This window comes from Gallinula chloropus, assembly GCF_964237585.1.
Source record: "Gallinula chloropus genome assembly, chromosome: 12".
NCBI lineage: Eukaryota > Metazoa > Chordata > Aves > Gruiformes > Rallidae > Gallinula > Gallinula chloropus.
Genome location: NC_140097.1, coordinates 8,443,332 through 8,470,959, shown reverse-complemented (window position 1 = coordinate 8,470,959; position 27,628 = coordinate 8,443,332). Strand labels below are relative to the sequence as shown.

General features: G+C 44.2%; 1 protein-coding gene across 2 annotated transcripts in view; it reads left to right on the top strand.

Moving 5' to 3' along the window:
* The window catches only part of PTPRG (protein tyrosine phosphatase receptor type G), a gene marked incomplete at its 5' end in the record, with an annotated part of 401,819 nt that overhangs the window by 306,769 nt on the left and 67,422 nt on the right, over positions 1–27,628 (top strand). For both annotated transcript variants that reach the window (XM_084269424.1, XM_084269423.1), the window contains 4 exons: positions 12,934–13,118; positions 15,578–15,686; positions 16,503–16,552; positions 18,951–19,743. In XM_084269424.1, coding sequence (XP_084125550.1) covers positions 12,934–13,118; positions 15,578–15,686; positions 16,503–16,552; positions 18,951–19,743 — 1,137 coding nt within the window. The remainder of the gene's footprint in view (positions 1–12,933; positions 13,119–15,577; positions 15,687–16,502; positions 16,553–18,950; positions 19,744–27,628) is intronic.

Below are 27,628 nucleotides of genomic sequence, written 5' to 3'. Positions count from 1 at the left end.
GAGATTGCAGTCATTGTGTTGGCACAGACAGCTCTGGCTAGAGGAGCACATCAAAAATTCTGAGAGAAATGTGTACTGGATAAAATAAAATAAGACTAGGAATAAATATCATTTACTACCTTTATTTACCTTTATTTTATTAAATGGTGGGTTTTTTATAGGTAGGAGGAATGACATGTACTTACCAGTCTCCAGTCTTGAGCAGTGCTTGGTGCTTAACCAGTTTTGGGTAGAGGTAAAGGAGGGGGGGGCAGTTTGCCAGGAGGAAACAGCTCAGTAGATTTACAAGCTTCCCTTTTGTACCTGGCATTTTCACCTGGCCAGGCACAGAGAGCGTAGTTTTTAGAGGACATGAATCATGAAAACAGCTGCATTCAGCAACCTCACCCTCCCAAGAGAGTGCTGGAAGAGCGCATTTCTCAGGGCTCATTATTCTGTGAGCGTGCTTATTTATATATATATAATATACACATACACAAACCTCATGTACATTAAAGGCAGCCTTGGGACAAGGAATTTACATTGGAAGTGAGAAGGAGGTCTTGGGAATGAAGAAACCCTGCTACGCTCCGATGCTCTGGCCTGCAGTTTTCAATCAGTGTTTTAACAGCAACATGTGTCAATATTTATTTCTTCAGTTACATCCTGTGCACATATTACTTACCCAGAACAGTGATGAAAGTTAATAGGTTACGTTCCGTTAAAAGTGACAAAACTGAGTAGTTTTTATTTTGAGTGCAGCCAAGGTGCCTCTGGTACGTGTGGTATAATATTCAAGAAGATTTTACTGCCTTGGCCATGTGCCTGCATATTCCTTGCCTTACTGGATGGTTTTAAAGATTATAAAAATGCTTTAGGTGATTTTTCACCCTCACAGTAAATAGCTGAAACCCACGGTTTTGACAGAGCATTACAAATGCTGAGGTCTGTAGTTAATGGGCTGATCTTGAAGTTTGAAGTGTTGATACCAAAGGAGGGTTTGAATAACTGGAAAGTTTAGCATTCACTTTGATTTTTAGGAGATCTAAGGCCCCAAGCACACGGGGCTTAGTTAACATGATGTGAGCCAGTCTATGGAGTAAGGGAGTGCACAGCCTTTAGTCCATGTTTAGGTAACTGGGTGCTGAACACCTTGTGTGTGTGTGGACTGGTTTCCTGAGCAGGTTCTCTCCGGATCCTCTTCTGTCATATCTGTGTACCATAATGCTCTGTACTCATGTCTGCCTGGGAATCTGAGCCTAACACATGCTCAAGAGAGACCCTCAGGCATGGGACATGCATTTCCTGTGGTCTGACAGCATTCATCGTGCCATCTGATGTCAGGGATGATGGTAGAGTTGGTGATTTCTTTTATCCCTTGAGCTTCTGCTGTAGGACGCTAATGGCTGGACAGCCAGTCTTTTTGTACTGGCTCTGTCAACTTGTCACTTTTTGGGTTGTGTGCACACCAGGGGACACTGAAAATAGGTGCATTTTTTTTTATGAACTTAAAAATAAATAGGCTGCTGCAGTGATGCTAACACAAAATGGATTGTAGCGTATCCTCCAAAGGTTACAGGGATGAGTTATAGCTGTTCCAGAGATATAACAATGTGGATGTTTCTGGCCCCTTCTTTGACAAAGGTGAACAGTGATGATGTGCCTGGTCCACTGCACATTCTGAACTACTGACATATAAATAAAATGAGTTGAAGTCATAATACTTGAGTGAAAGCAAAACCTATTGTTTATTCAGCTAGTAAATACAGTACCTCTTTATATAGTGTCATTCATGCAAAAATACTGAGGAGCTGAGTGCATGGAGTGCTTCTCAGCCAGGCAGTCTGGCATACAAATATAAGAGTGTAGGGTTAGCATAACAAGTTTATTTTATGCAGATTCTTCTGCACACCTCGTGGTTGCATCTCAAAGCTTTCCCCCTTGCATTAAGCGATGTGACCAATGGCTGTCACACGCTGGCTCTTGTCTACCCTCTGTGCTTAGATTTGTGTGTTGTTAAAAAGGCAAGGTCACAAAAATGCGCCTCTTACTTGCTGCAAGGTGATATGGTTTGAGATGGTCCTCAGCTCTGGAGGGGAAGTTTGGGTTGGTTTGTCGGTGTGAATTTTTGCGATTTGTTTCCTCTGTCACACTCTATTAAGTCTGTGGGCAGTATAGCTAATCTAGAAAACAGTGTAGCGTTCGTTATGTAAGCCTTTCTTATTTTGGAGGAAAATGTGCCCAGAACAATTTGCATAATGTTCAGAATAATTTTCAGAATCCCCTGATGAATAGGGGGTTTCGGATCAGCACGAAGCGATGCAGCTCTGCTGTTGTCCATTGACAAACATGCTATCCTGAACAGTTTGGCACCAACCAGGAACATCTTTTCTCCTGGCTATCAAAGCTATCTCGGGCCACAGCACCGTGACCAGCAGCGTAACCTGCAGATACACTGGAGGAAAACTATTTCTCACTTTATGCCAGTCCTCTGAGTATTTCCATAGCAAAGCCCTGTAAGTGGTGGCATTTGGTAAATAAAATGTCTTCTGGGAAAGGCTATTTTAGGTCAACCAAAACTGTCAGTGCGTTTGGAGCCAGTTTGTGAGCCAGTATGAATGTTAGCAGCTTTTGTTTTGCAGTTCACTCTCCTCTCCCTCCTCTTTTTTTAATTTTAAAGAGGCAGTGAAGGGAGAAGACAGTCTTTTCAGTCATCGGAATACAAGGTGTTGAAAATAATGTAACTAATTTCAAAGAGTGTAGAAGGCTAACTTTTGGAGAGTCCAAATACCAGTTTTAGCAAGAAGAGGGGTTTTTTGTTCCATTATCTCATTCCTCCCATTGGCAAAAGCTGATTTAAAACAGTTCTCTTGAGGACTGCTTGTATGCCTGGAATTAAAGCATATGCATCAGATCTTTGCTGAATCAGAGCCCATGAGTTGAGCTTAATTCTTAAGTTGACCCTGGAGCTGTTTCAAGAAGCTGTACAGATCGTCTTTACATATCTTATTTCTGAAATATACTAAGCAGGATAAATACTGTTCAACTATGTAATTTATAGCAACTGGTGGATTGATCATAAACAACAACAGAATGATATTTTTTAAGAAGATAAAACTTTCAGAGCTTCAAGGCATACGGTGGATCACATTAAATTATGCAGATCATCAGGCCTGTAAAATTTAACAAGAGGCCTCACCTTATATAAAGTTTTGAAAAGTAAGAGGTTCTCTGTATAGACGAGTTAAACCAGGAGTGTATTTGTAAAATATTTATCAGATACAGTAAGTATCAGTGACAGTGTTTGATTCTTCTGCACATAGTTGTGTCTGTTAAAATTGTGTCCTTTTCTCACTGGCCTGTCCTCTGTGGCTCAGGACTGTGTTCCTCTGTCACATCACATATTGTGCTCTGGCCTTCTCATGGGCTGCTTTCAAGCTGCCGTGCTAGAGGGATTGCTAATTATTTATCAGTTTAATACTGTACATTGCTCTTCAGGGACAAATATACAGAATTCTTACATAAAAGTCGGTCCAGTTCAAGGACATGAGCCTGCATGTTCCTTACTACTTTTACATCTCGTCCCATCAAGCAGAGATGTATTTACAAAACATTACCTACTTCAGTACAGGTGTAGGCATGGAAACTCAGGAGGAAAACGTGTTTCATTTCCTTGTTTCAGGATGTACCCCGTGTGCAGCAATATTTGACCATTTTATTTTGCTGCTGATTAGGACCATCAAATGTTGTTTTTTCTCTTTATGTTTTTTAATGCTGGAAAAAACCCAAAAAAACCTTTAACCTTTCTGTCTCATTAAATGTGCTGCAAGCCTTACAACACTTAAACAAGCATCCCATGTGAGGGGCTCTTGACATCAGAGTTTTCTTTCACAGATGCCTGATTACTTCCCCAAAGGTGTCTGATTACTCTTTGCTGGAGTCTCAAATGATGCTGTTTCCCATCAGTGGGAATTCGCCTTAGAGTACCATCTTTAATTATGATCCTAGACTAAGTTAAATAATGAGCAGTCATAAATTCACTCTAGTAAAACTCACTTAGCTTTGGACTCTAAATTAACAGCTGGGACGTTTCTCTGGTAGTGTACAGGCAATCATTTTCCTTGCTGTTCTTTGCTATGTGGCAGTGGTGCACAGTTCAGAAGTCCTTGTAACTTAGTGCTGCTCAAATGTGGATAGAAGGTATTTTGAGTTTCCCTCCTGTGTGCTTTGCACTGGAGGCATGGCTTCAGCTATCGATCTGCAGTCAAAGATACACCACGGCTCAAACCAGATATTCACCGTTTCACAGCTCCTGATGTCAGGAATAAAACTCAGGCCTCCTGGGAAGGCCTTGCCTTTTCTGCACGGTGTGGCATCCTTGAACCGGAGTCCACCTCAACTGCAGCAGCATCCAAAGTTCTGTGCAATGACATTAGCATTTTGAGGCAGATAGTTTCAAGCATTGGAAGCAGTGTTTCTGAATGAGAACAAGTTATTTGTCTCATTTATGGCCCCTGTTATTGCTCCTAGTAATTTGTTTCTGCTTTCTAAATGCCCGTGTTTTATGAGAACTCTCTCAAAACAACTTTGCAGTCCCTCCATGCCCTCGGGTTCTCTCTCTGGGAGCACAAAAAGAGTGAGAGGCAGAAAAGTTCTGCTCTTGCAGAATGTCGTTTATATATTTTAGTCAAACCTAAATGACCACAAAATAACTTTTTAACAATAAATGTAATCTATCCAAAGCAATAACATAGTAAATGTAAATCTTAAATGATACATTATTGAAATCCTAGATAGGATTTGTAAAGCAAAATGATAACTATTTGTTTTCTTTAAATATCTTATGGAAAACAAAAATGAGCAAGAAGCTCTTTTAGTTGATTTATGGTATCTTTGCTGTTCCAGTTGATTGTTCTTGTGCTTTGGAAAAATCTTGGAAGATTTCTTCATAGTTCAACAACTCCCTCCGAGTTTCCTTGGATAACTGGACATGTCCTACTTTCCTTTTATATTTCATTTTGTCATGAAGATCATCCTTTCCCAATTCCGTTCCCCTTTAACCAGGTCAGTGCCCTACCACAGTGTGCTGGTGCAGATGAATCTCTGCATCGTTATTAGGACTTTTGTTGGTGCAGCAGGCTGGCTCCGTGCGAAAGGTTGCACTTGAGGGTGGTAACACCATGCTGCTAATTGCTTGCCCTGCATCTTCTTTGCACTGCAGACCTGCCTGCCTGCCACGGTGCCTCGGTGCTCCAAGTAAATTTACTCACCTATTGGTGCAAGAGTCTTTTCTCACCTGCACCTCAAGTAGCTGCTGTGATCACATTTTAGGCAGCAATCAGCATTCTCCTTCTGCATGCTTCATCCCTTCCACCTCATCCATGTCTTACTCTCCAGTGCTGGGTCCTCACGTACACATTTATCTTGGAGCACATCATGGAAAAGCAGGAATCACAGAACATTAGGAGTTGGAAGGGACCTCGGAAGATCGAGTAGTCCAACCCCCCTGCCAGAGCAGGATCAGCTAGACTGAATCTCACAGGAGTCTGGGAACAGCACAGGGATGGGCAGGCTGTTGCCTTCTGGAGTCTCAGATCAGCCAGGTGGAAGGCAGTGTTTCAGGAAAAAAAAGACCCATATTGAGGGGTAATTAGGTACAAAAAGATGTGGTACATATACCTGATGTAAGTCTTATGGTTCCCCTTGCAGTGGCTCTGTTCTGCATGGTTCTGCTTTCACGCTTAGTAACTTCTGTATGGTTGTAACATGAGCAATGTATGTGCCTATGCTTGAATGCAGGGGCAGCTTACCAGTGGATTTATTCATAAACAGTAACTGCTTGCACTTGTTTAGAGTTTTTAAAGGGCCCAAACCAAGAGAGCAAGAGGAATTCAGTATGAAAGTTTAAGCGTGGTTTGGGTTGCCCCTAAGGCTGGAAGAGCTGAGTACTTGCAAGGGAACCTGATGATTTATTCCATTTACACCTGCAAGGAATTCCTTTCTGCACTGCCTACCTGCCAGTCCAGATGTTTGGCCCGCAGAAGTACTGATTTTAATTTCAGTCTCATCAGTACTTTGGACCATGAGTGCCTGCAGCTCATCCCTTCTGTTGGAAGAACCCCCCCGAAGCTGTGAAAGGGAAGCTGCTTTGTCAGTCTGATTGTGAGCATCCCTCAGGCATGTACTGGGATGCTCTACCAGCCCCGTTGGCTTGTTCTTCCTATGCTCCCCGGTCCAAACAACCTTCACCAGGACATGGGAAAGGGCTAACGTGGCAAACACGTGTCCTTCTGCCAGGAAATCCTCCTTCCCCCCCGCCCCCCCCCGACCCTGTTGATCAGCACGTGCCACTCAACGTGATCACACGTGTTGCATCAGCTGCACTGTATAAATAAGGACACAGGTGTACATTTTAAACAGTGCGGTCACCCTCTGCATGTACACCTGCCTGTGTGCAATATAAACACAGAGCTTGCAGGGCAGACCCTTGGCCAGCATCAGTTTAGCCCAGCGTGGCATCTGACGGTGCAAGGCGGATCTGCACCCGCCGAGATTCAGGCCACAGCTGCAGGAACAGCATTTGTGAAATACATGGAATAGTTGGGCTCAAGCACAAAGTACTAAAACACACAGTCCGTGCCTTCCAGTAAAACAGGGTCTGTTGCTGTGATGCCATGGAAACTCAATTGCTACAAAGCAAGCCATACAGGAGGGAATCCAAACGCGGGTTGTGCGTTCCCCTCAGGAAATGGCCAGAGGAGCAAAACCCAGCTTGCCCAGAGCCCCTCTCAGAAGTGCCCCATGCCCGTTTGTTCACGAGGTTATTTCACAGGCTCATAAAACAAGTGTGGGGCCTGCCGGTGTCCCACATGCCTTAAGGAACTCCCTTGTCTGTCTGAAGCATGGTGAAGGGTAGGAGGAACAGGGAAGATAAATAGTCCATCTCCCACCTACATTCTGCCTGTGGATTGAAGGAGATCAACACAAATATTTGTGTGTACGGCATGCTCCGGAGCCTGCAAATGCCTGTTGGCAAAGTGCAGGCAAAGGTAAAGGAAAAATGTGTGCTTCTCTTTAAAGCAATTACCTTTATATATTAATAATGTTGTTTATAAGCACACTGAGAAGTTAAGAATATACGGTAAAGCAAAGCAAAAAAAAACTGCAAACGTTTAGTAAAAGGAGAAGGGGGAAATGTAAGTATGCCTCTTAGCACTTTTCTATGTAGTAAAGCCTGTGTTGTCTCTGTGTATGATCCTCGTAGTCTATTTGTTATCCTTTGGGAGCACAGCCCTTGCTGAACTCCGAGATTGAATGCGACAGCCCAAAGAACGCTGCTGTTTGTTATGGATTGGAGGCTCTTTCCAAGCATCTCCACTGAGTCATACCAAAGCAAGGTTGCTGAGTCTGGCACCGTATCACCTCTCTTACCAGGACTCTGTTGGCATGGCACTGAAAGCAAGTCTGAGTTTTCTCATTGCAGTATAAGCAGTATTAATGAATTTCAGGGCTTACTTGAAGTTTTGAGGGTATAATAATGAGAAGGAATATATATGATTGTGTGTATATATATGTATGGTTCAAGGTATTTTTTTTCCCTTCTCTATTGGTGGCATCTGTCTCCTCTGCAGCTGGGATGCTGGGAGCTGCAGGACTGAGTGCACTCAGTGCAGTATTTTGCTGACAGCACAGGCATTGAGGTCAGTTTTCAGGAGTCTCTGAAATCAGTTGAGTGTCGTTACAGCAACAACAGCCAGCGGTCCGTCTGTCCTGCAGGACTGGCCCTTCTAATGCCCTCCCAGTGAAAGCAGAGGGGAAAGCAACACCTTCTCTTCCCCAAGAGCTAGCCACTACCTTGTTTGCCCTTATGGGGGAGAAAGGCATGAAACCCCCATATTGGCATCTCAGTTTCTCTTGTGCTCTGTCGGAAGCAGTGCCCTATCTTCCATCCTCAGTGCTCCTCCCTTGCAAGGAAGAAACACTGTTCCTTGCCACTTGTCCCATCCAGATCAGTGAGAAAAAGCAGCAAAGTCCCCCTCACCTTGCAGCCAGGAGCTGTCTCCCAGGTCAAGAGCAGACTCTTGTCCCTGTCTTTGAGCTACCTCTGAGCAGTCCTGAGACAGTGAAGTACCACGGGTGCATCCTGATGCTGATGCTTCCTCCCAACCCGTACGAAATGCCTTAGAAGACCCCTGCCCATCTCACCAGGAGGGATTCAGGACTTCACTGGCGTGTTGCTTTTCTGTGCTGAGAATTGTCAGGGGTTTATCACACAACGTGTATCCCATGGTACCATGGGAAGGATTGGCAGTTTTGCATTGCTGAGACATGCAGCAGGAGGGAGAGAGTGGGATTTTCCAAAAGAGGGCATAGCACAGCTAGAAATAACTGCCTTTAAAGTAGTGACATTTTTATGCATGGAAGAGCTAACTTGGAACATTTTTAGAGGATTTTATAAATCCCTCTGAGCCCAGTGCCACTGGATTCATCATATGAGGCACCTGTTTTACAGGGAGAAGGTATACAAGATATAACTGAATATACAGTTCTTGTGTGCTCTCAAACTTTCCCTAAATAGCTCTTTTTATAACCACAGGTAGCATATGCAAAAAGCGTGATAAAAACCAGAAAGTTTGGCTGGTTTTGTATTTCTGTCTTTGGAAGAGAAATGTAGGCTGCTTAAAAAAAAAAAAAAAAGGCATTTTCTCTTCTGTGCCCTTTCTGCATTCATGAGTATATCGTAATATCAGTGGTTACATTTTGCAAAACAATAAGCCCCCTTCTTGTCTTTCAGCTTGCAGAAATGGAGCTGCCAGGAGCTTCTGGATTAAGCTTTATCAGGCTTCAGTTAGGAAAACCTCATGGAGGTTACGTAGCCAAATACAACATACAAATCAAATTACGGGAGAGATGAATGCAGAGTTGTTAAATTAATTTTGTTTGTTCCAGCCCATTGGAATGTTTTTAACATGAAGAAAATAATTCTCTGCTGTATGGCTGGCCTGGCCAGTGCTGAGGACTGTATTAGCATGCTGTGTTTGTCTGCAAGTGGCAAACAGGTTTTCTCCAGGCTTGAGTGAGCCCTGGAAGATGAGGCTAGCCAAGATGCTGGCTTGCCCCCTGCCTTCTCCAGCGGGCTGATCTGCAGAGAAAGGACTGTGTCAGGCTCCCAGACAGCTCTAGGCATGGCCAACAGCTGGAAATGCTGTCCAAGGCTGCCCAGTGTCAGGCCAGAGAATTTCCAGGTGCACCCGCACAACCCTCCCTCTTCAGCAGGACTTCTCCCTACAGCAGGAGGCAGCGTGTTTGCCAGGTTGCCAGCTCAGGTTCTTCATTCCAAGAGGTCTGAGGTGTGCCACACTGGGGCATTGCTGCCTGCCACGAGGTATGGCCATGGTACTGCAATGGTGCTTGCATGTCGAGTGCCTCTGAGATGTAGCGCTGTGGCCCTGGCCAGGCTTTTCTGCCTCGTGGAGTCCTGGCTCAGACCATCTGCTAGCCAGGACACGGTGGCTTTGGTGTCTGCTAGACCAGGGTCAGTTCAGGTATCTGCTCAGTTTTGCACTACGCCACCAAAAGGTGTCCTGAAAGCCCCCTCAATATTTTTATTATCTCGTAGGCTCTGAATTTAAAAGAGAGCATTAGTAATATTTTTTCTAAAAATAGCTGAGATGCTATTTCAGTGTGAAATGATGCTGCCTGTTGGTTTCAGTTCTCCTTTTTTTCCCCCCTCAAGCAGTCATTAATTTACAGGCTTTTTTTTGCTTGTTTTGCCTGGTTTAAAAAAAAAAAACCAAACCCTACTCGTGTTTCTCTCTAGTGTGTCCAGATTCAATTCAGAGGAAGACACAAATTTCCTCCCTGTCCCAACCTCTTTCTATGTTCCTATTTGTCCTTCAGCTGCACATTTCTGCACAATCAGTAAAGGTTCTTCAGCATCAAAAAAAAAAAGACGGCAAGGAGCCTGTGATTCTTTTAATCTTCTTTCAAAAATCCAAGGCACACAGAGTATTGAAAGGAAAATTAGATCTCTGGAAAATGCCAGTTGTTTTATAGATGGTCAAATCATTACACTTTTTTTTCTTGCCTTTCAGACATTTGCTATGTTATTATGTATCACTTTAATTAAATCATCAAATTGAATTATTGGATCAAATGTTTTTTTTATTCCATTGTGTCCTGAGCAGGTTTGCTTAAATTAATAAAACCATATGTTTCATTTTATAAAAAAAATTTCTTTTTGCCCATTTAAGCTGTTAAAAAAAAAAAAAAGTAAGTGGCTGAACAGAAAAGGTTGGTTATTACTTAATTACATCAGGTACTGCTATGTGCCTTGGAGTAATTGGAGCAAAGTCATACTGAGTCATGAAAATTTCTAGAGTATTTACTGTGAAATAGCAGAATTGTAAATTTGGTCTCCCTTTCAGCCAGCTGTGGATGAGGTTTGTCCTCATCAAAACTTGCCCCAGTGAAGTCATTGGAGTCACTTAGCTGCTTAAAAGTGCTCATGTCCTTCTGGGATCCAGGTGCTAGCACATGGAGGGGAGCTGTCCTCACTTTGAGCCTTCGAGTCTCCTAGTTACCCTTGGGAAATACCCACTTCTGATTGGCGTGAGCTGCTCTGCACAGTGTCAGAGCTGCCTGCAAAGCGGCATGGCCTAGAGGATGTGACAGTCCCCTCTCCCTAGGGTGGCTTGGGGTCCTTGACTGAAAAACAGCTGACTAGCCATGGTTCAGAGGGGTCTCGCAGTTTGGGTCAATCTCTCTGTCTGTTGTGAAGGTTACCTAGTTGAATTATTTCTAAAACGATTTGATGCATGATTACTTTAAATATATAAATCTCTGCGTGTCTTCCCGGAGGAGGAGGGCTGGATAGGACTTCCAGGTTTGGGTAGTCCTTCACCCTGGGCTCCTGTCTCTGATAGGATTTGATTAGGTGGAGCAGTAAAGGCTGGCCTGGCATTTTGAAGCATAATTCTGTGATGACAAAGGGCTTCCAAGGGGGCAGTTATGATTTATCGGTGCAGTTATCAATAAACAGTGATGTCAGTGAGAATTGATCTGACTATCTCAGCGGAAAGAGGTGAGCGTGGCGGGGCATATCAAGGACTGTGAAGCCTTGTAAATACAGACAACAGCCACTGCTTTCAGCAGTGCTCCCTTGGCCAGGTCCTGGCTCCTTGGTGCCATGCTCTGCAGGCTCACCACACATACCTGGAAGGAAGGGGTCTGCAAGGCAGCAGACCAAGGTGTTGCTTCTGACTTTGTGGTATTGCCAGCAGAATGCCATTTTGGTCCCTTCTACTCAGTCTAAATAGAAACTCTTACTCCTTTTGTCAATAAACAAGTGATTTGGAGGTACCTCAGGGTTTCTTTGCTTTGCTGGATCATCCTGGGCTGAGCAGAAGGATCTGCTGCAAAACAGCAAGGTTGTCACCGCTCACGGCAGGAACAAACACCAAAGATCTTTCCTGCCCAACCATGTACCTGCAATGTATGTTCTCTTGTACAAAATGTGAGTTATAACTGCACAGGTGCATTTGACAGGTACTTTTCTATTGTACTGGTAATACTGGTGTTAGCAGCATTTAATCATTTTTATTTAGGAACTGTAGCTATTTCAGTAAGGTAACAGCAGAGCTCCATGACGAACATGAGGAATAGACATTTCCCCCCTTCAGTGCTGCCAGGACTCTTTAGAAGTGAAATAACGGCCAAATGTACACACAGTCACATACCTGCAGAGCACAAACAAGCTGAATGTGTTGGCTTTAAATGGAAAAGTCCTATTGGGGAAAATAATTCTGCAAAAGTGTCAGCTTTGATGGGCTGGGTGACACTTTGACTTTCCCTGGCAGAAGAGACCAGCTCCTTTGCCATGGCACATGGGTTTAGGCAAGTGATTTTTCTTGGTTCAGAGTTTATATTGGGAAAGAGAATGTGAGAATCTGTCCTGAATTGTGTATTTTAAACGCGATTTTCTGAGCTTGGAAAAAAACCTAAAGTCTTTAGAGCTGGGAATTTCGTGTTGTACTTTTTCGATAGCATAGGAGTGCCATCTAGTGTTCTTCGGGAGCATCCTGACCTTTGCATCTCGGTGGCTTCAGAAGTGGATGTCGTGAGTGCGCTGTGTACGGGGTACCCCGCTCCTCCCGAAGCCTTCGGGATGGATTTGGTCTTCCCTGAAGAAGTCTGGGGGCTGGTGTCTGCAGTACACAGAAGCTCTATTACCTGCCCTCTGGTTAAGCTGTTCCTAGGCTGGCTTCCCCACTGACCTATGCCTGAGCGAGGCCGAACTTGTGCCTGCCTGCTACAGGCAGGGTTAGGAAGGCACGGCTTTTGGAGGCTGGCTGGAGGGTTCCTCTGCCTGTTACGGGAAGGAGATGGCCAAGGGCTGCTCCTCCCTGTGCAGGTGATACAGGACTGACAAACAGTTGAGAATCTGTGAAGGAAAATATTTAGGACCATAAAGTAACTGCTTCTCATGTGCCAAGTTGTACTGGGTTAAAAAAAAAAGCACTTACTGACCCAACAGTGTCACGTTTTCAGAGGTTCCAGCTACTTCCAGGGCCTGCAGAGCATACTGGGGTACTTATCCCAGCACACTGCAGGACACTGTGGGCTGGGGAAGCTGGGGCTCACCTTAGGTGGACTTCTTGAGTCTTAGGTAACAAAGTTAAAGTGTGCGTGCAAATGCCAGGGCTGAAACTAAGTGGAGAACTAAGCAACCTGCCTGCAGAGAATGGATTCTCTTGTTCCCTTTACTCTGGAGAGCAGAAAGCAGCTGCAGGTGGCATCAAATCCCATTGGTCTCAGTGGATTGCTGTCTATGCTATTACTGCAGGCAAGGGCATTAAAGAGAAAACCTGGCTCTTAGAGTGAGGCACAGTTCTTCCTGTTTGTTTTCTCCCAATTGTTTAGGAAAGCTTCATATTTTTTCCTTCTGTTTTTCAGCTTGCAGCACTCCCCCAGTCAACATGAAAGTGCAGCCTGTGAACAGGACAGCACTGCTCGTAACCTGGAACCAACCAGAAACCATCTACCACCCTCCGATCATGAACTACATGATCTCCTATAGCTGGACTAAAAATGAAGATGAAAAGGAGAAAACTTTCACCAAGGACAGTGACAAGGACCTGGTAAAACCACAACATCAACCCCAGACATATGTATCAAGCTATCCTTATATTGTTGTTTTCTCAGAAGAGGGAAGAAGGGGAGGAAAGCAGTTGTTACCTTACAGACAGGCTAGCATTTGTCTCACAATGAATTGCTATGAAAACGTTCAGCTTTAGTTGAATATTGCCTGACAGACTACCCAAAACCCTGGAGTGTGAATTTATAGTTTATGTGAGTGCGTAAAGGACTGTGTCTGCAGACACTTTTCCATGTACTGTTGCCGAGAAGCAGCTGGCTCAGAAAATAGTTAGGCTCTGAATACCTTTTGGCTTGTGCTCAGCTCACAGATTTTCACATTATAAGCCCAATCCCCCCCAACTCTGTTCCTGGGCTCAGGCTTGTCGTGATGCATAGCCCCTTGCAGACTTTGGAGCAGTTTCTGATCAGTAAGTGCTGCCAGCAATAGGAGTTGTGTGGTCAGGGCTAGAAGATTACTGTGGAGTGGCCTTGTGCAAGAACTGCCTACGTCTGGCAGTGGGAGAAAAAGAGGGAAGAGCAAGACAGTTCCAGCGCAGATGGAAACACCGATCTATCTCCTCCATTTAGGGTTTGATCTGCTTGTCATTCTTGTCTAAGTGGAAGCAAGTATTGTACTGGTCTTTAACATTCTCTGCATATAAAATCAAAGTGACATATTCAGGTTTGAAAGGCCTCCGTTTATTGTTAATCAAAGAAAGCCTCTAGAATAATGAAATCAGTAATTGTATATGCACATGAAAAATGCAGCAGCAGAGAGTGTTATTCCTAATGACTGTTATCATTTTTTTTTCAAATACACAGTCCTCTGGGCCCATTCAATCAGTTATACAATAATACTTCTCTTATTCCCTTAGAAGAAGATTCTTTTACTTCATTTCCATTTATATTTTCAATTTCCCCACTAGACATTGTTATCTGGGTCACATTAGGGAACGATGTGCCTCACGAAATCAGAAAGGAATCTATTGAAAGGCACCCAAGGTTATGATGTATTGTAACCTCTCTCTTGTCATAACTTCACATTCTTAAGGGAGCCTTTTTTTTAATCAGGTATAAGGAGGAGAGCCTTAATCAGCAAAAATGAGGTGGGCACAGCATCCTGTTTTATGTAAAAGAAATAATTAAAAGTGCAGGGGATGTGATGGAGTGATAGCTTGGAAATAAATTGCAGTGAGACCCTGGTGCTGTGCAGCAGAGCTTAGAGGTTAAGAAAGCAATGACAGCTTAGTCTATTTTGGGGAAAAAAAGAAGGAGGAAACTTTTTCAGAGGAAAGTGCAATTTGCTTTCAGTGGTCTGGCAGAGACAGCTAGACTGTCCTGTCTTGAGACAGAGTTAGCCATTGTTTTGGTAGAGTTCACTGGTATTTTGAGTGACCCACACAGCTACTGCTGCTGTCTGCTGCAAGTTGTGAGCTCATGTGATCATGGGCTAAGGTATCATGGTTTAACCTGGCAGGCAGCTAAAACAACCACACAGCCATTTCCTCACTCACCCTCACCAGCGGGGTGGGGGAGAGTATCAAAAAGGTAAAACGTGTGGGTTGGGATAAAGACAGTTTCCTAGGACAGGAAAGGAAAACAGCAGTAACAGTAATGATACACAAACCAGGTGATGCACAGCACAACTGCTCACTCAGTTCCTGAGCCATGCCACCTCCTAGCCAACCCCCACTTATATATGGAGCATGGTACAGTATGCCATGGTATGGAAATATCCCTTTGGGCAGTTTGGGTCAGCTCTCCCAGCCATGTGCGTCTCCCCAGCCTCCTCCTTGGCAGGGCAGGATGAGAAGCTGAGAAGTCCTTGCCTGCTTGGCAACGAGTAAAATATCAGTGTGTTACCAACGGTATTCTCATCCAAATCCCAAACACAGCCTATGCCAGCTGCTAGGAAGAAAATTAACCCTGTCCCTACTGAAGCTGGGACATAAGGCAACACAAAAGAGTAGCTGGGAGGCAGCAAGGAAGTGTCTCAGGTGTAAAAGCACAGAGGGACATCCCAGTCCAGGGTGCTGAGCTGTCAGATTGTATGGGCTGCCAGCATCAAATTGCATAGAGAGTTTGTTGCAAAATAACATTTGAAGGTGCAGTGATTTTTCTGGCCTTATCCCATGTTGGGGACTTGGGTCTCCACCCATATAAATGTCATTTTAATGCCTATAAGGTTTTTCTGAGGAGAGCAGAGATGTTAGAGCATCTGCTGTCAGAAGAGTAGGTGTGGGACATGTTTATTTCTTTCTCATGGGCACAGTTTGGGTGTATCACTTTCATCCCAGGGAAGTCCTTTGGCCTTGGCCTCTTCCAGGGGACCAGCAAATATTTCTGTTTAGAAATGAGTTAGTAATGTCCTGTGTTAGCACAATGCTTTATATATTTCAAACTGATCGTGGACAGTACTGTGGGGGTAAAAAACTGAATAATATCTATTTTTTTTAAACAGAAGGCCATCATTAGCCATGTCTCACCTGACATCCTTTATCTGTTCAGAGTTCAAGCAGTTTGCCGAAATGAAATGCGTAGTGACTTTAGCCAGACTATGCTCTTTCAAGGTAAAAAACCCCACATACCTATTTTCTCATTATGACTCTCTGTGTGTTTAACATTTTCTTTGCAGCGTGCAGTATGGTGTGGAATGATTTCAGACGATGTTTGAGTGCTTGTGGGCAATGATCATCTCAGATTGTGACCAGTAGCTTTGTCAGAGCCCTGTTCCTAATGAGGGGGATTTGCTTACACCTCTCTGCTGGCAGAGTTCATCAGGTTTTAGGAGACTTGACAGCTTTTCTTGGTACTAGTTTTCTAAACCAAATTCAACAGACCCTATTTCTGTATCAGAGGCACAACGTAGCAGAATGTGTGTCTGATCAGTGTCTATTTTATGTGGAGAGGAAGGAGATCAGTCCTACCTTGACAACCACATGTGGATACATTTAGATTTTACCATGCACACAGCCTCAGTGATTTCCAAAACAGACATATTTAAATGAAAGCTAAAGAGCTGGATGTCAAGCTGCATTTGCTATTGGTTTCTTGGCGAAATCTGGTAATGCTGAGATTTGAGAGAAGAACTTGATGCTTTTTTTTTTTTGACCTTTTTTTAAGTGCTGAAGTTTTGCTCCTTCCTATAAATTTTATTAATTAGGGCAAAACTTGGCTCTGCTGAATGCTCCCTTCCCTCAACTCTAGTTTACAGATACATAAACCCCAGAAATGGGTAAAGGCAAACCAAAACAAGCAGCCAGTTAAAAACTTAAATCCTTGAGGTGAAGCAAAGAGTTAAGCCCCTCAGGTCTGATGCTGTGTGTGGAACAAGTCTCCTGACAGGCCTTCGCTCTGCTGACACGCCGCTGTTCTTTGTTTCTCAGCTAACACCACTCGAATTTTCGAGGGGACCAGAATTGTGAAGACAGGAGTGGTAAGTCGTGGCCGCCGGGCGCTGCGGGGCGCGAGTGGGCAGCCGTAATTTGGGGTGCCGTTCCCACCAGGTGGCAGCACGATGTTGTACATCTGCGGCAGGATCCCCGCTTTCCTGGGGGGGGGGGGGGTGTGGGTGGTTCAAACCCACCCCGGGAGGTTTTGATATTGGAGGGGGTTTGGTTTTCTGGCTTCCTTTGACCAGTGGAGAATGGAGTGCTGAAAAATCTTCCCAAACATGTGCTGAACTCATTTCAAAGGAGGGGATTTGTGATCTTAATGATGACTCTGGGAATGAGTGGAATGTATTGACTGTATGGCCAGCAGTATGTGCAACAGGAACAAGGCTTTCACATACAGCATCGTTGCTTTTCTAGTGTTTTAAGGATACCTGCTATTGTGTGAATAAAGCCTTAACAGCCTCCATGGGTTAATTTTAGTTCAGGTGAGACTGTAACGAGTCACCGAAGCTGACTTTTGTATTCCAGCATCAGAAATGTTGATACATTGGCACTGAAGCTGGAATGCACAGCCTCAGTTTTGAAAGCACCTTATTAGGTTCTTTAACATAAACTATCCATAACCTAAATTTCCTGGCATTTGGTATGCTGAATTGTTCAGTCAAATTTATGAACTGAATTCTTACTATTGAATTTACTCTAAGTACATTGCTTCTGGTTTTATTCTGTTCCAGTTTGATATACTCCCTAGTAAGCAAGTAACATATATAATGCTTGAATTTGAATGATTAATGCTTGTTCAATGATGTATAGAGGTATTCTAGACATATAAAATCTGCTGTCAAATTTTAATGCTCAGTCCAGCTTTGAGACTGTACATGCCAGCAAAAAGTAAATCTCGCAGTGCCTTAGGGATTCACGCTGATAAGTATCCAAAAGTTTAGATGCTTATTTAAAGTTTGGGCTTGAAATCTCTAAAGCACAGGTTTTCTTCTGAGATCTCAGGTTCTCTGTGATTGCAGCTGGTCAAAAATAACGTGAGAAAGCAGCCTTTCTTGGTTTGCTGCAGCATTTCAACTACCCGGCCTGAGTAAAACTGGGAATTGCAGAGAGATGCTGAAATAGTGTTAAGATATAAATTTCAGTTCCAAAAATAAACATTTTACAGCTTTGTTCAACAATCAGTAGCACCTATTTAACCCTTGTTTGCCCTCAACTGACGCATACCTTTCCAACTAATGCTCCTTTTGCCAATGAATTCAGTAGGGTGAAATATTTTTTACTGTCAGATTGGGACCGTGGTCAGGTTGTCTGGGCAGAACTACTGACCCTGTCCCTTCCACAGAATTACTCCTCATGCACAGCCACCTCATCTCAGTGTCATTTTCCACACGTAATTCAGGAAGGGAAATAACATGTTTAGTTGTTCAAGTGTATACCAAGGCTTTTTATTTCCGGTAGAGCATGGTACAGTGTGCACAGAGACCCACAAGTGAGCATGCATGCACCGGCTTGACATTAGAATAACAGGGGCAGGGTGCAGAGGATGCAAAGTCCATGGTTATTCCCTGCTCCTTCTCAGCTGCCTGAGGGAAGTGTGGGCAATGCCAGCCCTGGCTCTGGATCACTGGCGGTGGACAGGTGGATGGGGAAAGCTGGGTCCATGCATGGGTGCCAAGCCTGGTGGTCCTGGTAGAGGTTGTGGTGACTTCACGAAGGTCTCCTGATGGTCTTCAAATCATTCAGGAGTACCCAGCCAGCCATGTGGGTCTTTTCTAACAAGAGCGATGCTTCACTGCAACACCAGTCCTTGAGAATAATGCTGATAGGTAAATTAAGGCAATAAAAATAGTACCATTCAAGGTCCTCAGAATGTATGTGGGAAGAGCCAGAGTTTCCTGTCAGAGCAGACCCACCAGCCACAGATGCTTACGTTGGCAATGCAGCCCTTATTTTGGGGCAGCCCTTATGTAACGCTGTATTTTTAAACTTCTGTATTCTGAGGATTAAAGCACTGTGAGTAATGCAGCTAAACTCATTAAACTCCTTTACATCCTTCTCACCCCTGAGAGGAAACATTACTCACAAGTCACCGGTGATGTGGGTGGGGAAGGTCCTCCTGTAAAATAAAGATAACGATAAAGAGGGTTTTGATGATAACGATTGCTTGAAAGTGGTGAATGCAGGGAGGTTTCTTCCCATTGTGGTTTGCTGTGTAGCTCTGTCCCATCCCGTTCCTGGCTTGGCCCTGTGTCCAGCTGGTGTAAGTCTCATTTTAAGAGAATACCAACCAGGATAGCACGTATTCTCTTAAAATGACAATGTATCTGGAAAGGGGGGGAAAGGCAAAAGAAAAATGACCCTAGATAGCATATTGGGGCCCCTGCTGATGCTCTCTGCTGTGTTTTCTTCCCCTCTGTTCTTGGTGACCTCCTCAAGCCCACAGCATCTCCTGCCTCCTCAGCTGACATGGCTCCCATCAGCTCCGGCTCCTCCACCTGGACCTCTTCGGGACTCCCCTTCTCCTTTGTGTCCATGGCCACAGGAATGGGGCCTTCCTCCAGTGGCAGCCAGGCCACCGTGGCCTCAGTGGTGACCAGCACCTTGCTGGCAGGTCTGGGCTTCAGTGGTGGTGGCATCTCCTCCTTCCCTAGCAGCGTGTGGCCAACCCGGCTCCCTGCGGCGACCACCCCCAGCAAGCAGGCAGGACGGCCTGTGGTGGCCGCTACGGAGGCCGCCGCCTCCCCGGGGCCAGAGCGGGACTCGGCGCTGACAAAGGATGGTGAGGGAGCTGAAGAAGGGGAGAAGGATGAAAAGAGCGAAAGCGAGGATGGGGAGCGGGAGCATGAGGAAGAGGAGGAAAAAGATGCTGAGAAGAAGGAGAAAAACAGGGCAACGGTGGCCACAGAGGCACGCAATAGCACGGAGCCCAGCGTGGCCACAGCTTCCCCCAACCGGACTGCTGAGGAGGAAGGAAATAAAACCATATCAGGTGAAGAGCCAAACCAAAATGTTGCCCCCACGGCTGGAGGTCCCGAGGACGAGAGCCTTGCCGAAGCAGATACTCAGCCCCAGCCACTCCCTTCCACCCAAGTGCCGCCAGTGTTCACCAATGAACTTTACCCGGGCAAGATCCCAAGAAGACCAGAGACAACAAGAAAACCTCCTCCGAAGGAGGACAGGTTTCCAGAGGAATACCCCTCAGATAACAAATTCATCACCATTAACCCAGGTGAGTGACCTCCAGGGAAATTGTTTTTACTGTGTGTGTTGAAAAATGACACAATCCGAATTCCCTATGGATTTCCAGTAGGTACAACCTTGTTGTGGTGCCCAGGTTCATCTGATGGGCAGGTCATCACAGGACCCAACCCATAAAATGTTACTGGGGAGAGTAGAGCGGGAAGGGTCATCCTTTTATTTTAATGGGACAGATTCATGGTCCTTGTAGCTTGCTAGAGTAGAAAAACTGGGAAAATGTTAACCCCCAACATGCTGCATTAAGAATTTTGTTTAAAAAGTAAGAGAGAGGGGAATACAGTGAACTGTAGCTGTGAAATTAATTTGGAAGAGCAGTTGCTGTGCCAAGCTGGTGTTTCATGAGAAGGTTGCTGTATACGCTGTAAGCGAATTTAGTTTGTCTGCAGGATGCTCCTTGATTGGGCTTTGAGATATTCTCCCAAACACAGGATGATTGTTGGATCATAAAACCTACATGTGCTGATCTTCCAAGGCAAGGCACCTTTTGCACTAGGGTTTCCTTCTTTCTTACCTGAAAAAAGAAATCCTAGCCGGGCAGAGTTTCAGGTATTATCTCTGTCCTGATGAGAGTTACCAATGCTCCTGTACACGCCAGCTCTGGATGTGTGTACCAACTCCACAGTATGTACACAGCAAATACGACCTTCTGGAAGCATGCCCAGGTGATCTGCATGTGCACTGAGCCCTGTGCTGTTAGGATTTGCTGCACAGGCCTCTGCAAACAGGTATCTTGTGGTGCTCCCGACTCACTGTGCAGGAAGTCCAGCACGTGTGCACGTGTTTCTGCTCAGGGAGCTCCAGGCACTGGTGAGGAAAACAGATCTTACAACTGCAAGGAGCAAACGGTGTACATGTGTATGGAATTATTTGCAGAGCAAAGACTGAGATTTAGATACAACAACGAGTTTATTTGAGTGATTATGTGTATTACCACAGTATTTATAAAATAGTGCCTGTTTCTTTGTTTGTTTGGGGCTTTTGCTGTTATTGTTTATTTTGCTAATCTATAGACTGTTTTGTAATTTTATTTTCCCATCAAAGCTGCTCTAGAAAGAGTATTGTGAAAAAAAAAAACGCGTGCATATCTTTTTCCCCTACATTTATAAACACAAAAATGCAGACATTGTGCACTCAGTTACAGCTCAGAACCAATTTAAAACCCAAAGATAAATCCAATCTTTAATAACGTTTGTTACAGAAGTGCTGACCTGACTCTAATGCTGTGAATCATCGCTGTTCTGTAAGAGAACAGATTAACAATGCAGAAGCCAAGAAACCTGCACCAGGTTGTCCTGGTTTTTCAAAAATACACTGCTGTTTTTATTACTCCTCAACTGGAAATCTCCTTCAAAGTCCAGTGCTCCCACTGAATATAGTCTGAGTTGCCTGTCAGGTAGTTTTCAACCTTTGCCCATATCACCTTCTTACCAGGAAGGAGGGAACTTGTCCTATCCATGCTTTGCAATGCTGGGAGTCAGCATTCAGCACCATTTAGGTTCAAACCCCAGCAATTCAATTTGCCCGGATAAACCTGCCTCTGAAATAGTTGTCTTTGGTTCTTCCTGCCTTCTGCTTCACTGTCTTTCATATGCCAGTTTCTTGGATGGTCCGAGTACAGTGCCCCTTAAAGAAGACCTAGAAAGTGCCTCATGGCTTAGTCTCAGCCTAATGAATTGGAGAAAAGATGGGGTTTGTATCTCAGCTCATAGCAAAGGGCTGTTACTAGATCGGGGTTTATTCCATGGTGAAGTTCATATAAAAAAGGTTAAAATCAATGTGATGGGGAAATACTGTTAATATTGCTAAGACTAGTTACTATGAATTGTATCCCCTTAGTCTGTAGTGATTTCTGTCTCTTTTTAGCATGCAGAGAACTGTCACTGAAAGTAGTTCAGTACAGCTTTGCCTCCTACTAGACAGCCTCTTTTAAGAGCTCTACTCACTTGCTGACTTGGAGGCTTGAAGTGACCCTGCCTGGAGACTGCACGCAAAGATCAGTCTTGAAAGAACTCTGCAAATTAGGTTTTCCATGCTTATAGATGGAGGGAGGATAACTAAGTTCACTGTGTTTTACAAAACCGGCAGCTGAAATCACTGGCACGTGTTAGTTGGGAGAAAGATAAGTGAAGAAGTTGCCTGTTTCAGCCAAATTAACCTTAGATATATCTTTGTTAACACTCTGGTGACATACCTGGGATGAGAAGAAGGAATTGTACCATATTTTCGGCTTCCCAGACAAGCCTTTCCCAGGCCTCTCAGTATGCTGAAGAGGAAACTCAGCAGCAAAAGGGTCAGGAATGACTCTTCAGAGATGAAGAAGCACTCCTTGAGCTCTAGGTGGAAGAAGTTAGGTTGATCACAAACGTCGTCCAGACATTGGGAAGGGCTTGTGTTTTTTTTCAACTCTGAGAACATATGGACTTGTACTTTGGGACAGAGGCTTTCAGTCTGAATTCCTTGAAGGACCATCTGCTCACACCTGGTGTAAAGGCCTCTTCAGGCAAGTTCTTCTTTTCTTTGCATCTTTTGTCCTGAGGCTTCTGCAGTGGATAGCTGACATCTACCTTACTTGTAATTTTACTTCAGTAGGTGTGTCTGAGTAAGGTCTGGCTGGCCTGCTGGGAGTGCTACCCTGGTGAGAAGAGTCTTGAGACTGCAGGAGGAGCTTTCCTCCAGCCTGGATCTAAGTTACCAAAGACATGTGCCAGCAAGGATGGTGAATTGGCCCATCAATCAAGCACCAGCAAGAAGCTCAAGACTAGATGCTTCTATGTAATTCTTTTCCACAGTAGTATGGAAACCGGCAATTCATACAGGCAGACCTGGCCTAGCTCACACAAGGACTTGAGTTCAGTGAGACTCCAGACATAAGCAAGACTTCTTCCTATGAGAAAGGAAGATTTTCCATAGCCAAGTAAACCAGAAATCAAGACAACAACCACTGAAGGCAAGAGAACATTGCCAGAGGTGTCTGAAAGTATTCCTGAGCTTCAGGACAGTTAAAAGAGGGCGATGGACACTTCCAAAGTCAGCAGAAAGAGCCCCTGCAGCTTACTTTGTCTCACAGAAGGCAGAAACTTTTTTGGATGCATCTTTTCTCTGGGAAAGCAGGTTTTTTTAAAAGCTGTCAAGGTTTCAAAAGTGTTTTTGTGAGTAGAAAGTTTAATCATTTTAAAGAGTAGAAAATTGTTTCATAACAATGTACACTTGTAAAATTAATTATATAGCATCAAATTAGCAGTTGTAAGGAGATAACTGAATGGGGAAGTACTCACGAGTGTGGATGATTAGAGAACAGGGAACACATGAGAAATTACAGGGAAAGTGCGAGGCCAATTAGTACAGCAAGGCTCATTTTCTTTTAGTGCTTATTTCACACGCACATACACACACACCTCTCCCGAGGCCATGTCATTATTTTCCAAATGCCATTGGCCTCTTCTTGTCTGGTGGTATCGGCCAACGCTAATGATTTTCTTCTGTCACTGAACGCTTGCTTGCATTCTCCTCTTTCATTTTCCTGATCATCCTTTTCTCTGTTTTGGTGCCCACATTAGGCTAATTGTACCTTTGATCTGCAACTGTTACACACGCAGCTGCTCAGCATTGTCTGCGACTCTGAAACCTGAAAATTGGAAAAACGGCAATTAGAATGATGCTCTACACACACACACACGCACACACACACACACACACACAAAGGGGGGTAGGAAAACAGCGTGATTCGGTTTAATCAGGCTGGAGCAGATATTATCCCACAGAATTTTGGTTTGCTGTGGCAGACAGTTAAACAGATCCTGGTATCTGACATGTGATAACAAATAGGCTGTTGTGAGTGAGGTAATAGATGTTCGGTTGGGGCTTTTGCCGGAGTCATGAGTTGGGATGGAGAACAGAGATGTGGGTATGGCCCTTCATCCAAACTTCAGCCAGGCTTTCCCATCCCTCAGTATTCACTGACTTCTGGCAACCTTCTCCCAGGAGAGAGCTTGTAGAGAAATCATGATGTGCAGGGTTAAATTTCAGGCTTGGTGTGCGCCTTTGGCAGGGACTGAATTCTGGTTTTTAGAACAGTCTTTGCCACTTCTGAGGCTACAAAAGCCTTTTGGGGAATAACCTCATTAGGATAATTAAACATCTGTGTAATACTTTCTTTCTCCATAAATGGCAAAGTTTATTAAGCTGTATTTTCATGTGGCACTTGAGCCATTTTACATGGTAGCCTACAGGAGAAAACAGCAGACTGGCTTGAAAACAAAAGAGAGATTGAGGGAGCTGGGCTTGTTCAGCCTGGAGAAGAGAAGGCTGCGGGGGGACCTCATTGCAGCCTCCCAGTACCTGAAGGGAACATACAAACAGGAGGGGAATCAACTTTTTAAAAGGGTAGACACTGGCAGGACGAGGGGGAATGGATTAAAACTAAAGGAAGGAAGGTTTGGATTAGATATTAGGGGGAAGTTTTTTGTACAGAGTGGTGAGGTGCTGGAACAGGCTGCCCAGAGAGGTGGTGGATGCCCTGTCCCTGGAGGTGTTCAAGGCCAGGTTGGATGGGGCCCTGGGCATCCTTGTGTAGATCCAGGCTGGAGGTTGGTGGCCACGCCTGTGGCCAGGGGGGTTGGAGCTCTATGATCCTTGGGGTTCCTTCCAACCCATGGCATTCTATGATTCTATGATGTTTCCAAACAGTAGGAATTTCAGATATGACACATCGGGATTAAATATGATTGGGATCTGTTACAGACCAGTGAAATGCCATGCTTAATTGTGCAGAGCGTCAAAGTGTGACTATTGCAGGAATTCCTTTAAAGAAAGGCAGGGAAAACCGCTCCACAATGACATCAGCCTGTATGGACAGTAATGCTTTTGCCTTTTATAATGCAGTCGATACTGTTTTCCAAAATTAATGGACACCTTTGTCTAAGGCCACGATTTCATTTGCTCGAAGGGAAGATGAGCAGGTGACTTCCTTTCAAGTGGCGGAAGGCTCGGAGGCAGTTCAGCAGCGGGGGGTTCTTTTGGCCTGCAGAACACGCGTATTGTCGTAGTTAACGGGATCTGCACCGGGACAACAAACAGAACTTTGTCCCGGCGGTTTGTGCAACGGGCGATAAAGGTAGATAGGTTGTATATTACAGCCATGGCTGCTTATTATAGCAAGTGGTGTTCCTTAAGAGAAATAAACACGTTTCTATTCTCAGGAACCGATTACCAAGAATATACAGAAAAACAGTACATTTCACAAGTTGTAGAATGCCTCTTTCTTGCCTTGACCTTTGTGCAAGAGTTGCACTGCCAAAGCCTCCCTCGCTGCCAAATGCCCTCTAATCCTCTGTGCCAGGGCCTCATCCATCCAGGGACTGGATGGAACTGCTGAATGGGAGGTACGCAGGAGTTAGGGATTTTTCCAGATGCAGGAGGGGATTTAGCAGTGCCGGGGGCTTGTATCTTGTGGGACCTCCTGAAAGGGATATGCTGTAATAATTTTTATTCCTTCCTACTGGGATGAATTCCAAGCCAGTAAAAGGCAAACTGAATTAATTCAACGAAGGCATATGCCACTGGAAACTGTTTACATTTCTTAGCAAAAATGGTGTTTCCTGGTCCGTTTTTAAAGCTTTTTTTTTTTCCCCCAAAGTACAGCGTATGGTGGGCACCGTTACAAGAATATGCTGTTGACACTACCAAGGCTCAACATTTTTGCTTTGGAAAAGAGTGAAATGCTGACTATTTTTTATTTTATAATATTTTGTTATGTAGGAGAGCAGGAAGCTGTAAAGGCCCAGATTTGTCTTTTTGTGTGTGTATTTTCTTCCTCTTTTTCCCAGTTACCTACTGTTCTGCCTTTTCTGCCATAACATTCAAGACAGGCGCTAGCACTTGATCTGTGCTGCTGGCCCCATCTTTCCTTCTTGTACAGTTTTTATTAGCCTTGCTTTGTTTAAGCTCTCTCAACACTTTACTTAAGCAGTGGAAAACACCTAAAACTTTTTCTTCAAAGCCAACACAGGAATGGCCTTGTTTTTCCTGGAGCATATCACTACTTGGGCATTCCCAAGTGGGATCTCAGAACCAGCCATCAGTGTGCAGGAATGACATTTGCTATCCTGGCACTCAGCATACTGAACACTTTCTTATGCTCACATCTGTGATGTAGGGAGTTGGCAGGGTCAGAGATGTGTGTTCTCCACAGTAGGCTGAGTAAGAGGAGCATGGTGAGCACTGTAGAGTTTGATAGTTTGTGCTGGGACTCCAGCCCATGCTGTGCTTACAATGGAATTTAATTTTCTCCCCATGCAAACAGAAACATATGTTTTTGTGTTGAAATATGTGGAGGTGAAACTAAACAGAGTACTGTGTTTGGACAGAAATGAAGCAACACCCTAATGGCTGGAAGGTGATGGGACTGTTCCACTCTCCTACTAAGTTTTATTACATCCCATGTATTTTTGCTCGGTCCCTTTTACCCTTCTGATTAGTAACACTTACCTCACAGGCTTAATTTTTTCATGCTGTTAAATGATTTGAAATGCACTGATAAAAACCAGTGCCTCAGGGCTTATGATTTTTGCAAGTTTGGCAAATACAGTGAATAAGCCTTTGCTTTAATTTTGGGTTTGTTCTTTTCCGTATTCTTTGCTAGTCAAGGAAATCAAAGACCTGCCTTAAAAACGGTATGTTGTGTATTATTAGTATGCTGTGAAGATGAAAGCTCACCACAGGCTCGAGGTACAATGTTGTGTGCCTACTCTGCAGAGGGGCACTGTTGGTAACCCCAGATCGCCTTTCTTGCTGAAGTTGGAGACAACTGGCTACTCATCTCTCCTTTGATCAGTTCTATACTCAGTGCACGTTCACTTCCCCCAAACATCCCTCTGATTAGCACCTCATTTAGGCTGCTTGCTAAAGGGCATTGCCTCCATCAGCCTAGTTCTTAAAACTAGAAAGATTTCTTGCTGGGCTTGCAGCAGCCTGCAGCCTTGCTCTGTTTTCAGCAGTCAGGCAAAAGCATTTACAATTAACCTTTACTTCCATGTTAGTTGAATTTTACTCCTGCCTATGGAGGAGTATAATCTAAATGCTATTAAAATAGAGTATGACTTCATATTATGTGACATCTGGTGACTTCCAATTATCTGTGTTTTGCCTGCCTACGGTGAAAAGGCAATTATGTTCTTCTGGTAGGATTTGCAGTAGTTTCAGAAGATATGATAATACTGAGCGAGGGCAAGGATGCACATTGGTAAGGAAAGACTCACGTAGGCTAAGAAGTAGAAGTCAAGTGCATACATTTCAATCCTCATTCAGATCTGAAGCTGTTTGCACTAATCCTTTCCCATTGCCTCCAGTTGACAGGTATTGATCAACTACCACCTGTTTGTTAGGAAACACGAATAAGATACAGAATCTATTTCTGTATTTTTCTTTTATCATTCTGCCTAAAACAATTTATTCGTCAAGTCTACATGAATGTGCACAAATTAGATGCCTTGTGAAATACAGTGGTGCAGTGTCTATATGCTCATTGGCTCCAGTACTTGCAGAACCTCTAGATACTCCTCTTACATAGGATACAGTTATTTTAACGAGATGTCACACGAGAAGTGAAGCGGAGTTACTCGGACAGATCCAGGGATATTGACCAACTTTAATTCTGTTCAAAAGCTGTGGCATAATGATTTCTTCTGTCAGTTACAACACACCCTATCCATTCATTCATCCATCCATCTTGACAATCCATATGCTAAAAAGTGCCTTCGTATGCAGTAACTCACCAGATTGTGACAATTCCGCAAATGATGTGACATGACACCCAACATGTTGAGGTTGTTTTTTTGTATTTTATTTTAAGATAGTTA